This window comes from Theobroma cacao, chromosome 1, assembly GCF_053813885.1.
Source record: "Theobroma cacao isolate CCN51 chromosome 1, ASM5381388v1, whole genome shotgun sequence".
Taxonomy (NCBI): Eukaryota; Viridiplantae; Streptophyta; class Magnoliopsida; order Malvales; family Malvaceae; genus Theobroma; species Theobroma cacao.
The window spans coordinates 149,752-167,130 of NC_142639.1; the positions used below are offsets into that span (position 1 = coordinate 149,752).

Genomic DNA, 17,379 nt, shown 5'->3' on the forward strand with positions numbered 1-17,379 from the left:
GGTTTGGGGCAAAATTTGGCTCAAATGGTTCATTCAGTCTCTTAGCTGCAGTCTCTTGCAAAATACATTAAAAGAATAGTGAGAAACAGCCCCATCCGTACTCGTTCCTCACTGGAACCTCTTCTACTATTGATGGTTGGTTCTCTTCAACAGAAAAGGGCAGGGGCAGCAACAAAGTTAAACAAATCATATACGACAGTAATATACGTACCAAAGAAAAGTAATCTATTGAGTATTGAATGAATCATCAACATAGGAGTTGGAACAGAAACAAATGTGATAAAGGGGCATTAGAGAGCTAACAATTACACGAGTCTGGAGGATTCAACTAGTAAAGGATATTCCAAATAAAAAGGAGATGTTCTGTTTCTCACTTCCTTCTTGGATAGGTGACTGTGGAACGAAAGTATTTAGTAAGATGGGTAAATTGTACGTAATAGCAGCATTTCATTTCCTGAACCTAGGCAGTGCTATCAACTTCATTTGGTGCTAACCTTTCCACTCGTTGGCCTGCAAGATTTCAATCCCAAAACCATGTCACTCCCCAGCTTTTGCTAAAAGAGTAAGATGACTGATAAGACTGAACATCTATAACTCAAAGCCTTCACAAATAAGTGATAAATTGTTGAAAAGAACCAAAATTTTCCTGCAATGTAAGGGACTTTGAAATTTTACTCTTAACTGGCCAATGTCATCACCAATGTATACAATTAATAAGTGCAAGTGTCATCCTCAGGACATGAGAGAGAGTTCAATCCTAAACAGGACTACAAGCACTGTTCTAGGCAGGGCTCAATGCACAAGTGCATAGAGCCTCAAACTAAAAGGTGAGTAGACAGACCCTAAACATAAGATCACCATGCTGGATGAATGAACTAATGTAAGTTTTTCCTTTTATAGTATATGAACTAATATATTTATTACTCATAAGGTCTAGAATTTCTTTCCAATTTAACTGTGGATATCATTGTTCCAAAAATGTCAGTCTGTTCAATAGTTACCAACATAGTGAGGAAGCAAGATAGGCCTATAAACAACATCAGCTTTTTAACATAGAAGAGAAAAACGACAGGAAAGATGCACTCACAAACCACTGAAGACTTTAATAGTGTCATAGAATAGCCACTGCAAAGTCACCACAGGTCCAACAAGTATTATCCGAATGCGAAGGCTTCTAGTAAATAAATTGAGAAGTCCAATTTTCTTGATAGCCTGCTATTTTACGAGAAAAGTTACACCAAACTCACTTTCCATTTGCTTTAAAAGGAGTATTGAGAGTTGATACCAGCTTGAGGCTATCAGCCTTTCTATAATATAGAGAAGCTACAATGTTGTCAGTGGGATTAGAGATTAAGCAACCAATGGATCCAGAAGCATAGCCAGCTAAACACTTCACCCCTAGTTGTTGAGGTTTTGAGCAATCCTCCTTTCTTCTTTGAATAACATTTCGATACATGAAATCAACAGAATGCTCAAATGTTGAGAACATAACCATAGAGACTGCCAGATGAAGTTTTGGAAGGTGTTAATTTTAAGTGATAGAATTAGTACCCAGAAGCAACAATGGACAATATATGACTAATATCTAGAAAGCTTTCAAGAAACAGTGTCATCCAATCTGGTAGTAAACACCACAATGATACATATATTTTTATACATGGCTAACACATGATCATTAAGAGTGGAATAGTTTCCCGATGGAAGCATCAAGTTGATCTATGATATGCAAGCTTATTGTTTAAAAGCATCATGGAAAATGAGATATCTGTAAGGACATTGTTTTAATTACATGGAAGATTTCGACCCCAAAGTGGTAGTAGCCCCCGGTAAAAACTGCAAGCAAAGCCAATGCTACAACATGGAAAAATATTTGAGTAATAGAAGTATAAGCTGATATTGAGAGAAGACAAGAGAAAGGAAAATAACCCAAAGACGCCTCCTGAGGAGTATAGCTTAGGGAAGGCATCAAGCAAGCCCTTTGCAAAATGAGGCTGGGCTTGAACACGGATTTTGACAGCTTCAAAAGGACAGAGAGCCACATTGGCAAAAACTTCAGCAGAGGCACTGCTAAAAAAGAAAATGATGCTTCTGTTGCAGTCCCCGAAGATATTGGAGTAAAGAGACTTGAAGTACTCATATAGACCAAATCTGCAACCACCCTGGGCACCATAGCCAAGGAACTTGCCAGCCCAACCTCTCCAAAAGACAGAAGGGCCTTGTTCTCTCAAGAGGGTAGTAAAGCATGAGGCAATACTGTTGTACTTAACAGGGTTCACCTGAGATATAATAGCAAGTTAGTACCAAATTGTATCAAAGTTCTTCAATGAAAAGAAAAATAGCAGAAGATAATTGACAAGAAAAAAGAAGAGGAAAACGGAAATAATGAAGAATCAATCAAACAAAACAAAGAGAGAAAGAGAAGGCGGCAAAAGGAAAACCTGCATGTTGACCTTCAAGACATCGAGAGGAGTGATGACAAGATGAGTAGTTCCAGCACTCAGCATTCCTCCGAAGGCGCAAACACCGAAATATCCCAGACCACCGCTACTCACTCTCACTTCACCTTCCCCCATCATATTTGTACTGGTCGTCCATTCTTTCCCTTTTTGCTTTGTTTTTTGGCTTTCACAACAATGCCGTTCTGTTTCTTCCTCCTTCCTTGGCTAATTGCAATCACAGAGCTAAACCATTTCAGCTATTGATTCGTGCTTGCGCGGACAATAGACTGAGCTCGTTTCTTTAAACCCTGGAAATGTTTGTATTCCGATAGAAACACAAGCCCCAAAAGCCCACCCCCCAACCCAACATTAATAACAAAATAGTGCCTAGGCTAACCCACCCCCCAACCCAACATTAATAACAAAATAGTACCTAGGCTACTATTACTAAATATCTAATTCGTTCAAGTGGACTGACCCTACATTCAGATGCAGCAATGGACCATGTCGACGAATCTTTGAGAGTAGGTGTTGGATTTATTATAAGAAGACCGAATGGTGGTGATTTTCTTTGTGCTGCTGGAAGGAAAATACAGTATTGTTCAAGTGTGGAGGAAGCTGAGTTGAGGGCTTTGGTTTAGGCGTTGAGTTTTTGTGTTAAAAAACAAATTACGATTGCTGATATTTATCTGGACAGCCAAGTAGTTACGGGATGGATTAAAAAGCAACAATTTTCTAGAGCTTTGGGACATCTTATTGAGGATTGTGCAATTTTAATGAAAAGGATAAATTGTCAAGCCATTGATTTATGCCCAAGAGAGTCAAACAGGACAGCACATTCAATTGCCCAAATTGCTAAAAGAATGATGGATGAGATGATAGAATGGAAGAACTCTTCACACCTACCAGTGTTGATTCAAAAAGCGGTTAATATTGATAGAGATCTTTTCATAAGATATGAAAGGTAATTTGAATTTGATTTTGAGATTGTCCTATCTCATGGTTGATGAGTACTCTTTTTTTTTAATTTATGATTTGTTCCTCTGGGTTTACTAAGATAAAGTTTTTAACAAGACTCAATTTCATGTGTGAGTAACAATTAGGTTGAGATGTCTGTTTTCTTTGGTCGAATATTGTTAATCTCTATGTTTTTTGTCAATTGATTTTAATGAAATGAATTTTCAGTCCAAAAAAATAAAGCAAAAGCAAAAGCAAAGAAACAACCTCGTACGTCGCCGTTTCAGTGGATTCAATCAATTTAACCTCGTATCCGCTATTCATTCTGAGCTCTGACATCCGAGGTAAATTACCAGTTGAGTTAGCATTTGGGATTGCGCTCATTAGAGTTTTATTCCACTTCAGTTTTACTTTGCAGGCGGTTGATTGAGATTTGAGATTGGAGATTGGAGATTGGAGAGTGTGAAATTTTCAATTTAGGGCTTTGTTGTGTTATGTCATATGCAGACCAGAGCAGAGCATATTGAAGAAAAGCAAGGATCGATCGACCAAAATGGAAGGCTGGGATGGGATCGGGAAGCGACCCTCCATCTTCGTCATCGGATGTCCCAACGTTGGCAAGCGCACCCTCCTCTCCCGTAACTCTCTTTTTCTCTTTCCATTATTTCTTCTTTTTTATTTTTAACTTAAAATTAAAAAATAGGATCTTTCTCTAATACTACTCCTACTACTAAAGTATAAAATTACCAGGTTGATGTCGTTGTGATTTGGATGCGTAATCTGAAAATCATGAATCATATGTCTTCGGGTTGCTGTGTTTTGTTAAATTTTAAGTATTTTTGACGAATCTTATTAAAGAAAGAAAAGAAAAACAATGCAGGGCTTGCCTCTGTGGAGTTTGAAGAAGAAGATAATGCCTCTGAAGTAGTTGTCCAGGGGTCAGTGTGCTCTCTCTGTCTCTCTAGTCACTCTTAACATGTTTGTAGTATTAACTATACAATTTTTTTGGGGCATATAAATCTAAAATGACTGATAACTCAACCACCAACAGCTGGACTATCAACACCAAATACTACACTGCTGATGTTTCTGTGTGCATGGCTCATCTTCAAGATGGATTTTCAGTTGGAGCCCACCCTATTTTTAACAGTTCAACTGCCTTGCTCATGGTTTTTGACATGTCTCATGTAACCATTTTACTCTTCCCTATTCTTGTTCACTTCCTTTTATTTCATCATCAATCTTCTGCCTTTCTAAACATATATATCAACTCACCTTCCTTTATGCCTTTTTCATTTTTTCTCTCTCTCTCTTGCAGTTATCAACTCTTGATGCACTTCAGGATTGGGTATCTCGCACTGATATTCAAAACTTTGAGATTCTACTCTGCATTGGAAACAAAGTGGATCTTATTCCAGGTCATCCCGTCCATGCTGAATACAGAGAACGCCTACTCAAACGTGCTGATTCCTCTGCTCATTTTTCTTATGACTTCACTTATTATGGAATTTCTCAAACTGAAGGAAGCAGTTTATTGGGGGATGAAGATCCATCCTCCAACATTCGCAGAAAATGCTTGGAATGGTGCATTGACCACAACATTGAATTCATTGAAACTTGTGCTTCTAATGCCGATTTTGACAAATGTAAGGCCCATCTCCAGTGCCTGCTTCATCATATTTTTTTTTTTTACTTTGTTGCTATACTGCTCATACGCTGAATCACTGATATGGAATAACATGCTTCAATGCCAAATTTCCATCAATCATGAAATTGTAGAAACCATGACATCCTGCTCAGCAAAATGTATTTTGCCTACAAATAAATTAAAATGATGTGCAGATGTGTAATTGTGAGAAGTTCTACTTGAATAAAATTCTTTTTGTTGATGTTGAACTGTTATAAAAGTGAAAAATATCTCTTCATCAAGGAGGAAAGTGCAAAATTTTTTCTCAACATGACCTGGTGGGTTTTAACTTCTCTCTTCCAAAGGCTATCATTGCCTTGATAGTCACAACTCACAAGTAATGAGCACTGAATAAAAGTCATGGTCATGTACAGGTTAGATGTTCTTATGCTTATTTTTGGGATTGATGTGAAAAACAAAACTATTTCTTGCAGGTTTGTCAGTTGATGGTGATTTACAAGGAGTTGAACGTCTTTATGGTGCTCTGTCTGCTCATATGTGGCCCGGAATGGTTCTGAAATCCGGTGATAAGATAACTGAACCATCGCTACCTGAGAAAGAAGGTTATATGTTACACCTTTGTTCTTAATAAAAGTTCTTCCTTGTTAATTATCAGCTAAATCTTTTTATCATCCCTGTCCAGAGTCATCAGAAGAAGAACCTGATTATGAATTGGACTATGAAGTGCTATCTGCGGGTTCAGCTGAACCATGGGATGACACAGGTGAAGAATGGGTTTCTGCAAGTGGAGCTAACGCAGTCCTGGATATAGGGAAATCAATTGGTGAGGACAATTCTTTTACAGAGTGTGTTCAGGGAAACATAACCAGAAATGAAAAGGAAGAGCCGCAGCCTTTTGCAGCAGTTTCTGCATCAGAGGATAATATTGACAGAGTGACACCTAATGCCGGAGAACCTGATGAAGCTTCAGCTTCAGAATTAGATGATGGTACACATTATGATTTTGAGGATTTGGAACAGTTGATGTCTGAGATAGGAAACATTCGCAGCAACTTGAGGTTAATGCCTGATTTTCAGAGGAGGGAGATGGCTGCAAAGCTGGCTATGAAAATGGCTGCCATGTTTGGAGGTGGCAGCGATGATGAAGAGGAAATATGAGTGATCAATGAGGATATTGCTGTGTTATAAGAACTACCAGATTGATCATTCCTTAATCTCAATTCTTCTTTTGAATTTTGGAAGATAATGATGATATGTAGTTTATATACAAAGTTAATAGAAAAGAGCTACACGGAAATTTTATTGATATCATTCTCTATTTTTCTGTTGGTCATGAGGCTTCAATGTCCTTACAAGTTTGTGCTTAATCATAAGGCTCTGCTAAAGACACACACACAAAAAAAAAAAAAATGGTTGGTGCAGAATGCAATTTTAGGCTTTTGCAATTGGACTAAACCTTCACCCTTTACTCTTTTAATCTCTGCAGCAATGAGTATTAATGTTTAATTCCTCATTAGCGAATCATACTTGTAGTTGGCATGACCTTGTTGCAAGAAGGCTGAGTACTGACTGTCAATTTTTTCAAGTTGGAAGAGGGAGGTCTATCACTTTAGAGTAGGCAGGATGGTTGTTGGTGTGATGCCCGCATATTGACTGCTACTTTCCCTAGTTGGAAAAAGGAAATATCATGAGCCTGCTGGCAATATGTAATCTTGTGATTAGCCTGGATCCTGGGAAGGGTGGGGGAGATTAGGCAAACATTAAACTGGTTTCTTGCAATGAATCAGAAGCGTGTGTATTGTCATAAACATTTAACATTACAGGTCCTATATTATCTAGTCTAATGGGGACAAATGGGAAGTTCTCTTTAGTGCCCGTTTAATCAATGCATTGCATAGCAGGAAGAAGAAACCATCGGCTTGCACTGTATTCAACTGATGATCCATGAGTTCATGAACCAGGAGCTATTTGCAACTACACTACATTCTGGAAGAAAGGTAACCTCGTATGGGTGGCGGGCCCTCACCTGAACTACCATAAAAGTAGGTGCAGATGAGATGCTTTCTGTAGGATAAAGAGCCTGGCACTTACTTCTTGCGTAATAATTCCACACTTTATCCACTATTAAAAATTCTATTTATTCTGACAAAAATAATTTGTTGAAAATTTTCAATCAAGTTTCGACTAAATAAATTTTAATATTTTTTAACAAATTTTTAACGAAATGTTTCTAACGAAGTTTTTTTGTTAGATATCTGTTGACCGTTAAATTTTTCAACATAATTTCTTATGGATTTTCAACAAAATTTTCTTACGAAATTTAATCCGTTGGAATTCCATTAAAAATATTTTAAATACCAAAATAATTAACCTCGTCAAATTTTTCAACTGAATTTTCCATTATAAAAAGTCATTACTATTGAATTTTACCTATAGAGTTTTTCGTTGAAAAATTTCATCAAAATTAATTTTTTTTTTGTGATTATTTTTTTATTGAAAATATATTAATAAATTTATTTATTAAACATGATTGTATATGAATATTAATCTTTGAATATATTATATTAAAGAATTATATTTAATTATTGACATTTGGTCAAATTTCCATTTAATATTATAAATTAATATACATAAACCATATATACTATATATCATAAATAAATAAAAGAGGACCAAATCATTTATGCGTAATCAATATATATAGTAATTATAAACTTAATTTCATACAAGAATAGACTATATATATATATGAGAATAATATATTAATATTATTATTTATCTATATATATATTCATAAAAGAAGACTATATATATGTATGTGTTTATGATATATATATATATATATACATACATTTGTATGCATATATATAATTAGATAGATGAATTATATAAATTAACTATAAATAAATTATATTTTACAAAATAATATACTTAGTTAGTAATGATTAAATAATAAGTTACAAAATAATATACATATATATAGTAATTATAAACTTTCATAATAGATTATATATGTAAGAAAAATATATTAATATTATTATTATTTACGTATATATATATATTTCATAAAAAAAATACTATATATATGGACTTAAGAAATATATGTATATATATATATATATATATTATTAGATTGATGTTACGTATTAACCATAAGTAAGTTATATTTTACAAAATAATATACTTAATAATTATTAATAATAATAAACACTATACATATACATATATATATATATATATATATAGTAATTATAAACTTTCATAAATTAGAATAGAGTATATATATATATATATAAGAATAATATATTAATATTATTATTATTTGCCTATATATATTTCATAAAAAAAATACTATATCTGTGTTAATGAAATACATATTAATATTATTAAATATATAAAAATAATTTTGTAAAATTAGAAGTGTATATATATATATATATATGTACATGTAATATCGTATAGTAGTTATTACATATACCAACTTTGTAACATATTAATTTGATATACTATTAATATGATAATTATTATTAATAGTTCAATAATTAATATAATATAAAATGAAATATATATATTAAAAAATTATATTTAATTATTAACATTTGATTAAACTTTCCATTTACATATATAGATTGTTTGTTACTTATAAATTCAAAATTATCATTATGATATATTATAAATTAATATATATATATATATATTTCAACACACCTATTTTGCCACCTCTATGACAATGGGCATTTGTTCAGTATTACGTATTTTCTTATGTAATGAATCGTAATTACGAAAGTGAGAAATCATTAATAAATACTCCCCCTTTATCCATCGTTTCTTGTATGAATGTCTCGAAACTGTTTTTTATTTTTTTGTTTCGAATACTTAATATATATGGTCTTGAGAAACTAAGGTGATATTAAATTCATATGCCAGAATCTAGAGAAATAATTTTGGGAGGCAAATCATGTGAAAATAAAATTTTGGAATACATGCTGTTGAACTTGTCAAAGCCTATTTTGCAGCCCGACAATAAGGTGGTTCAGACATGTCAGCTACTAATAGCCTATTTCCCCAACTTTACTAGCTATGGCCCCAAATTTTCAATCTCACAATCCCTCAAAACCCTTGCCACAACTCTAGGAATTTCAAAGGGATCAGACCAGGAGCCTGTCCCCCACAAAATTCACCTCCTCCGCCCACAATCCGGCGCCGGCGGTGACCATGTACCTGGCTTGTCATGCCTCGACGTCGAAACTAATAACGTTGTAGGCTGGATTACTGTTCTGGGAGAGTGTGAGGGGTACGTGGGACATTACATGTTAGGCCACCAATACAGAAAAGACTTGAGAGTGGTAGCTAATTAGGCCCTTCTCTACGGCCAAAAACTCAGCCTGGCCAGAAAAGACTATTTTTTGATTATAAAGTACAAACTTTGTTGATTGCTTGCGATGTAAAGATTATAACAATGTTTAAGCAAATTATTTCTTTAGAAAAAGTGTACTTAGTATTAGCAAAGTGCAATAGATTGTATATATACACACATATGTATATGTTTACGCAGCAACCTTTCGGCCACAGATGCATTTTAAGAGAGCCAACAGAGTTCAATTGTTTTTTTTCGAAGTTGAGATTCGATTTGATTTTTGGATCTTGTTCAGGCCCATTTTAGTTGTAGGCCTAGTAATAGTAGCAGCCAGCTTATCTTCTCTTGGGCTTCTTGTAGTGTACGCCGTCATTCTTATTCAGCCAGCGTTTTCAACTAGGAACAGGTTCCATTCAAACGGCCTCCTCACTCCAGCGTCGTATTCTACCAAACTGTCAGCTGTCAGCCTATCCAGGTCAGTCAGTAAAGCCTTCTTACCTTTCGTGTATTTTCTTTTATTTTCTTTTTAGGGTTGCTTGACAATGTATCTTCTTATAATGGTTGGAACATATTAGAATTGGAACCGAAATTATAATTTTTGCGTGGGTAGTCGGCCGATGGCTTATTATAGGGGACGTGGACGAGGAAGGGGATACGGAGGAGGTGGCTTTTCTGGGTATTTTAAGCCTGAGCCAGTTGTGCTTTTCCCTGTAAGTATCCTCAACTTGTTGTTTTCTGGTCATGGGCTTAGGGCTCTTTGTAAACTACACATAATGAATGAAGATGAACTTTGGGTGATTTGCAGGATGTTGAATTACCTGATGTAAAAGGTGTGCCTGAAGAGAAGACCTTAGTCATTTGGAATTCAAGGTTGCAAAACTATTGGAAAGCCTCTCCTTACTATCTTGAAGAAAATGTTTCAAAGAGTGAGTATTTGAAACTCTCTAGAATCTTTCTAGCTTCAAAATATAGCTTTTGATTAGTTAGAGTTGGTAGCAAATTTCATACTTGTAAACACATTGAATTTGCTTCAAGTGAATGATCTTGTTGCATCAAAAGAACCCTACAAAGATTTTCGAAAAATTTCAACCTTTATATGCTTGTTCAGGCTAAGGAAATTAAGAATATTTGAAAATGTGAGAGGAGTACTGTTCAAGGATGCTTCTTAAGATAACAAAGAAGCTGCTTCTTTTAGTTGTGTTAAAGTTAGAAGAACTGTGCTCATCGACTTTCCTTTAGGTATCCTTAATTAAACCCGGGTAGCAGTTGAACTTTATGGACACAGTAAACACTTTGCAACCTCTTATTGCCTTTACATTGTGTGCCTAATGTCTAGCTGTGTCATCATTATACTATTTCTGCAATGATTTCAGTGCAGTGATTGTCCTGTATTCTCAAACTGTTTACAGAAATATGCCTCAGAGGAACTTTCCCATCCCAATGTTTCTAGAGATATGCCTAGGATTTCTGCATTTTATATCCCAAGACAACATGTGCATCATGTTTTGCCTTTATTATAAATATTAGTTTCACACATTGCATTCTTCATTATTATGCTTGATTGATGACTTCGAAATCTAGTGTTATTTTGTGCCACATATGACAAATTTGTCAAAGTTGCCAATTTTCTTTGATGCAATCTTATATTTTTGGTTCTTGACTTTCCCCATTTTGCCAGCTGCATCAATTGGCTCTCGGCTTCTTGCTTGTATTAATATTGTTACAAATTTATAGCTCATATATTTAATTATATTAAAATTATTTTTTTTCCTAAATCTGATTTTAGAAAGCCAGAGCAAGGACATAGAAAGATATTCTGACTGGGAGAAGCCAAAGAGCACCTCAAAACGCGATAGTCTTAACCAGATTCTACAACTCCAATCTCATAATTTTCCTAAAGAATTGATTGGAGGTTCGCGATTGAAACAACTTATGCAACTATTGACTTGGTATTCAAGACAATGTGTGTAATACTTTAGCTTTTATCTTTCTCTTTCTTTGCTGGTTCAGTCTAATTGAATAGTGAATCTCAGATTCAAGGAGAGCTCAGCGAAGTGCCAAAAAGATGCGATGGAATCTAGACTCAGGTTTGACAAGAAATCATGTCTTATGCATACTTGTTTTTGGGTATATTATATTATATATTTATTGCATGGAGTAATAGACAGCAAATGAATTCCTTTAATGGACATTAGTTTTTGAAGTTGCACATTTCAATTTCAGCCTTTTTCATGTTTGTATGATACACAGGGCATTACTAATCTTAAAAGTGATTCTATAGTCACTAAGCTAGCAGCCATGACACCACTATAGAGATCTTTAATGGGTTAGGCAACCATGTTCAACTACATTCTTCTAATTTATTTCAGAATATAAGATTTTCTTTGCAATGACTTCAGAGTAGGTGGACCATTGTGAGCAAATGATAGTTTCAAGTGGAAAAGTGAATGATTTTGAATGATATGTTCTATCCCATTTGTTTTCGTTTTTTCAATGTGCAAACAAGTGTATATTTGTTTTTTTCTTTCTAACTTGAACCCATAACCTCCAAGTCAGAATGGAACAACCTAATGTTTGTGCTAACCATCATTGTCAAGTGATTTTCTACTCAATGGCATAGTAAGAGTAGCTACATCTTTTAACATATTCTGGTTTCCCCCTAGGCTATCAAACTGGCTAGCTTTTTTGAGTAAATTCTTGTTTCAATTTGTTTCTGGCAGCATTCAGATTGATGTAGTTCTTATGCCTTTAATTTGTTACCTCGAAATTTTGGTGAATGCACCAGTCTTAATGACTGGTCTTTGGAGTCTTCACTACAAGAAGGAAATCACTTATCTGTCTAGAATTAGATGTTTTCTCTTTGTTCTTTGTAAAAACAAAAGGTGCCTTACAAAATGATCCTTTAGTTAAACTGATATACATTTTTCTTATTTGTGCACAGGCTTGGACAAATTAGATACGTTCGAGAAATTTGAACAGGGTCTTGAGGTAAATTGTCCAAAGCATGTCTCACGTGCTCATATATTTTGGACTTTGGACGAATGGCTTCTGAACCTGTTGGAACTTGGATCATTTCGTTCTCTGCTTTCTTTTTCTCTTTAGATTTTTTGCTAATAAAAAGTTTACCTTAAAATGTTCTTTTGTGTTTTGCAAATCTTTCTCCTTATGGATGCTTGTTTGCCTCAATAGATTCTTAATGGTAATTATTTCATGTCCCTACTTGATAGGATCCAGACAAAGAAGGAAAGGAAAAGAAAGGTGATGGAGAAGAAGACAATACAGATGAAGAGCCGGGAGAACTGTCTGACGAATCATACAGTGATGATGGAGATTATAATGAGGTCAGTACAAAGTTTTAGATTCTAATTCACATGATATCAGCATATATTATTCCCTTTTAGTTTATGCTATAGGCAGTATCCTCAGTTGGAGAAAGTTTGAAAGGATCCATTAAACTTCAAATGAAAAGAATAGCTTTACTTATTGGAATTCAAGCTGATGCTCTTCATAAAGAAACAAAAACAAGAGATGTCTATTGGTTTGGAATTTTTAAAAATAATGTTGCCAATAATGTTTACAATCTTGCAGAATGAACATTTTGATGATGATGAAGATGATTATAACCAAGACGATGGCAATGATGGTAGGCATTTTCTTTTTCTTCTGCTTAGTTTCTGCAACTGAATTCATATCAGATGCTTGTGAACTTTTTGATTTCTGCTGGAAGAGGCGGCTAATGGTTTTTTAACTATTGCAGATGAACCTATATATTAGTTGTCCAGTGGAGAAAGTTTCAATACCCTTGGGAATTTGTCTGACGACATGGAAATATTGCTCTTCAATTGGAATGGTGGGTTTTTTGAAGTTCACTTAGACATGGTGCCTGCTGGCTGTGAGGATAAACCACCCTTTGATAACTTGTACCTTGTAAATTTCACCATAACACATTAGATACATTGAAGGCATGCTGAAAAGCATATCGGATTTTAACCATATGTTGACAGTGGAGGAACCTATTATACAAATAATATTTTATTTTTTATTTAAATTGGGTTTTCACTTTCCTATCTTATATACTCCGGTATTAGGTTTTTGTATGTAAAAATGCGGAGATGCCATATTCCCTAAATGGTTAGGTTCTGCTTGACCTATTTGAACGTTAGATCCGTTTCTCTATTTTTCTCTGCAATTTTTGTCAAAGCATATGAATACGATATGCTTGTGTCTTTCACATTTTCTGTTTCGTTCTTTAAAATTCAAAATATGTTATCAGTTGGAAGCCTGATTCGAGTCCATTATATCACTAAAAGAATTCTGGATTCTTAATATATATATATATATATATATATATATATATATATATATCGCTAAGTCATCATATTATTAATAATATTATATCAACACAAGATACATTGATGGCATTTACATGCATGATCAGCAATCAGCATAGGCAATTGTTGATGAATTCAACGCCTAACAGCTGTCCGTGGATTACCCCTCATTCTATTACAAACAATTCCAAACACTTTCTTATTTGTGTTAAGAAACCAACGCCACACCTCCCATTATCATCATACAGGTTATCAACCCTCTGATTGTATGAACATCTCATAGTATTTGTTCCTCCCATTATCACCTCCCTTTGGCATTTCTTATTGGAAGCTATGTCACAGTGCTTGGTCAAAGGTAATAGACGTTTTTTGCAACTCACATGAGTAAAAAATTTTTGATTTTGTATAAAATGATATGGGGATTTGAGAAAAAAATTGGTTCGTTTGATAAGTTACTTGGTATAACAAGCTTGGAAGAAGAAGTTCTAAAACATGGGTTGAAAATGTTTACGAGAGACAGCAGAGCAGCAGTGGAGCAGAATGCTGAATTGGAGATGTTTTTGCAAGGATAATGGTTTATAGTGGAGCAAGTCAAGTTTATATGTTAAAATAACAACTTTTTGAAAATTTTCATATACAATAACCTTTGAATTCTTGGTCCATGCTCATCAGTTTACATGAGTAAACTAACATTCTAAGACTATAAGCAGATAAAATCTGAAAAACTCCTTAAAATATTTTCAAAATGACATTTTTGGTTCCTTACTGTTAACACCAGTTAAAAAAAATTATACTCAATAATGCATAAATATTTTAGGACACATGCAGCGATGATGAAGAGGAAGTATCGAGTGATCAACGTGGATATTGCTGTGTTATAAGAACTATCAGATTGATCATTCCTTAATCTCAATTCTTCTTTTGAATTTTGAAAGATAATGATGATATGCAATTTATATACCAAGTTAATAAAAAAGAGCTTCATGAAAAGTTTATTGTTACCTTTCTCTATGTTTTCTGTTAGCCATGAGACTTCAGTGTCCTTACAAGTTTGTGCTTAATCATAAGGCTCCGCCAAAGACACACACACACCAAAAAAAAAAAAAAACTTAGCGCAGAATGCAATTTTAGGTTTTTGCAATTGGACTAAACCTTCACTCTTTACTCTTTTAATCTCTGCAGCAATGAGTATTCATGTTTTATTCCTCATTAGCGAGTCATACTTATAGTTGGCATGACCTTGGTGCAACAAGGCTGAGCACTGACTGTCAGTTTTTTCAAGTTGGAAAAGGGGGGTATATCACTTTAGAGAAGGCAGGATGGTTGTTGGTGTGATGCCCGAATATTGACTGCTACTTTTCCCTAGTTGGAAAGAGGAAATATCGCGAGCCTGCTGGCAATATGTAATCTTGTGATTAGCCAGGATCCTGGGAAGGGTGGGGGAGATTAGGCAAACATTAAACTGGTTTCTTGCAATGAATCCGAAGCGCGTGTACTGTCATAAACAACATTTAACAGTAAAGGTCCTATATTATCTAGTCTAATGGGGACAAATGCGAAGTTTCTCTTTAGTGCGCGTTTAATCAATGCATTGCATAGCTGGAAGGGGAAACCAACAGCTCTCACTTTATTCAACTGACGATCCATGAGTTCATGAACTCGGAGATATTTGCAACTACACTACATTCTGGAAGACAGATAACCTCGTATGGGTGGCGGGCCCTCACCTGAACTACTATAAAAAGTAGATGCAGATGAGATGCTTCCTGTAGGACAAAGAGCCTGGCACTTACTTCATACGGAATAATTCCACTTTATCTCTTGGCTTCTTTTGGTTGGATAAATGTGGATCCACTTATAGGACCTTTTCTCTGTAGTGTTCATCATAGTTGAGAAAGTGCAAGTGCCCCCCATCCCCGTGAAGTATGAAATGGGAAATGCTAATGTCGTAATTAAACAAATTAAGATGATTAGCTGTTAATGTCGTAGATATTGATAGAGGGAAACAGATGAGATATGATTTTCTTTGGTTCCAATTCATAGTCGCAGCACATGCTAATCAAACTAAGAGCAAACGTGGCAGTTTGCACTTGGCAACCTTTTCAAACGCCTGAATTATTAGGGTTGAAACTAATATGCTGGCATGCTAAGGGGAATCGATTGCACCTTTGCTCTTTACTCTTTACAAGATTGCAAAGTAGGAATCAGTCACTCTCCACGAATAAAGTGACCCACAGGTAGGAGACCGAGTGTTGCCCCGCAGTTCTTTAGTTTTTGGGTTTTTTGTTTTGTTTTGTTCTCCGGATGACTCTATTTTCCCATTCCGGTGGTTTGGCAAATTGCAAAACATTTCTTCTCGTGTTGGAATATTGATTGTAAGCTGGTGCCTGGAAATCCATTCGTAAAAAAGATAATAATTAATACTCTCTAAACAACTAGTAGTACGTTTCCAGCACTCCACAGAGATACGTAAATAAACAAAGATTAGATGGAGACTAGACTTGGCAAATGAAAATCCAGGCTGATTGTTACACACGGTTACGGCAAGAAAGAGTTAGTGGCATTGCGATTATCTTCGAGGGCCTTCATTTCAGCTTCAGAAACAGCGGTCCCGGTCCCCGGAGGAAATTGGCCGCACTTGTGACACCTGGCGACCACCAGTATCTGACGACACGAGGGGCACGAGGAGTGGGAGCCTAGCCAGGTGTCTACACAACCCACATGGAAGCCATGTCCACACTGGGGCAATACCCTGATCTCATCCCCCTCCGCGAACTCCCCCAAGCATATAGCGCACTCCATTGATGCAAACTTTACAGTGTCAGTGCTTATAGCAGCGTCTTTGTTGTAGGTGACTTTGGGGAGAGATTGAAGGACCTTCTTTTTGAGGCCCTTGTTGGCTGAGGCCTGAGAGGCGTTGTTGTTGGCAGTTCTCCGGCGGCGGAGACATGCACAGCGCGCCACCGCTATGAGACCCACCACGCATATCAATGCGCAAAGGAGAGCTGCTAATATCACCACAAGGTCAGACTCCACGGTCACTGCCTCTGGCGGCGGAGCCTGAGCTGTTGAGAGGAATCGTTGATAACGTGTCATAGCTTCTCATATGTTGCTAGGCTAGCTCTTGCTGGAGCTCAACAAAAAAAAGACAGACGGTTTCTTGCGAGAATTTCGCGTCTCGAGATCCTTTGGAAGAAAATCCTGTTTCCTAGTAAGAGTAATGCGAAAGGCTTATATATGTTAGGGGAACATCAAACAAGGACTGGGGTTTTGGAGGATTGTGTTTAACTTGAAAAGCAGGAAAAAGACAAGGTGGGCTTACAGTTGTAGGGAAATGGAATGAGGAGCCGGAGAAGATAAGGGGAGAAGGAAAGGTGGGCAGCTCGGATAAGAAGGCGCCTACAACTTTTAGTGCTACTACTATTAGTAGTAAGAGTAATAGTAGTGGTACAATTATATAATAATTACATATAGCACAAGTGGCATTGAGAGTTAGATAGGCCAACCTGGCCTCCCTGATGATTAACTTTTATCTTTAAATCACATAAATAAGGACGACTTAATCTCTTATCATTCCGGAAACGACTAATTCACCCTAGCGCTAACGACAGTGAATTTGGAACCTTACTGACTCCAGATTCATTGCTT

At 35.7% G+C, this 17,379-nt stretch overlaps 4 protein-coding genes across 10 annotated transcripts; 2 read left to right on the top strand and 2 right to left on the bottom strand.

Moving 5' to 3' along the window:
* Positions 1-204: 204 nt before the first annotated feature.
* On the bottom strand, positions 205-2,801 carry LOC18610621 (mitochondrial phosphate carrier protein 1, mitochondrial-like). The gene is made up of 7 exons (XM_088805056.1): positions 2,439-2,801; positions 1,927-2,276; positions 1,790-1,851; positions 1,286-1,500; positions 1,088-1,215; positions 495-510; positions 205-393 (listed from the first exon to the last, which is right to left on the bottom strand). The coding sequence occupies exons 1-7, from the start codon at positions 2,574-2,576 to the stop codon at positions 325-327; spliced, it is 978 nt and encodes a 325-aa protein (XP_088661182.1). The 5' UTR covers positions 2,577-2,801; the 3' UTR covers positions 205-324.
* Positions 2,802-3,714: 913 nt separating this feature from the next.
* Positions 3,715-6,349, top strand: LOC18610622 (GTP binding protein). 4 transcript variants are annotated; one of them, XM_088805052.1, is made up of 7 exons: positions 3,715-4,033; positions 4,276-4,333; positions 4,447-4,582; positions 4,714-4,855; positions 4,943-5,041; positions 5,517-5,645; positions 5,726-6,349. In XM_088805052.1, exons 1-7 carry the CDS (start codon positions 3,949-3,951, stop codon positions 6,199-6,201), a joined length of 1,125 nt encoding a protein of 374 aa, XP_088661178.1. In that variant the 5' UTR covers positions 3,715-3,948; the 3' UTR covers positions 6,202-6,349. The 4 variants fall into 4 exon arrangements, with proteins under 4 accessions (XP_088661178.1, XP_007046458.2, XP_017982655.2 ...); XM_018127166.2 differs by having other exon boundaries at positions 3,716-4,033; positions 4,263-4,333; positions 4,714-5,041; XM_007046392.3 differs by having other exon boundaries at positions 3,716-4,033; positions 4,714-5,041.
* Positions 6,350-9,741: 3,392 nt separating this feature from the next.
* LOC18610623 (DNA-directed RNA polymerase III subunit) lies at positions 9,742-13,448 on the top strand. 4 transcript variants are annotated; one of them, XM_018129924.2, is made up of 9 exons: positions 9,742-9,875; positions 9,976-10,110; positions 10,206-10,326; positions 11,187-11,363; positions 11,434-11,487; positions 12,342-12,388; positions 12,628-12,741; positions 12,989-13,043; positions 13,158-13,448. In XM_018129924.2, the coding sequence occupies exons 2-9, from the start codon at positions 10,018-10,020 to the stop codon at positions 13,172-13,174; spliced, it is 678 nt and encodes a 225-aa protein (XP_017985413.2). In that variant the 5' UTR covers positions 9,742-9,875; positions 9,976-10,017; the 3' UTR covers positions 13,175-13,448. The 4 variants fall into 4 exon arrangements, with proteins under 4 accessions (XP_017985413.2, XP_017985420.2, XP_017985375.2 ...); XM_018129931.2 differs by having other exon boundaries at positions 11,187-11,312; XM_018129886.2 differs by having other exon boundaries at positions 9,798-9,875; positions 10,011-10,110.
* A 2,681-nt stretch (positions 13,449-16,129) lies between these two features.
* Positions 16,130-17,146, bottom strand: RHA3A (RING-H2 finger A3A). Its single transcript, XM_088805068.1, has 2 exons — positions 17,054-17,146; positions 16,130-16,939 (listed from the first exon to the last, which is right to left on the bottom strand). The coding sequence occupies exon 2, from the start codon at positions 16,825-16,827 to the stop codon at positions 16,270-16,272; it is 558 nt and encodes a 185-aa protein (XP_088661194.1). The 5' UTR covers positions 16,828-16,939; positions 17,054-17,146; the 3' UTR covers positions 16,130-16,269.
* Positions 17,147-17,379: the final 233 nt, after the last annotated feature.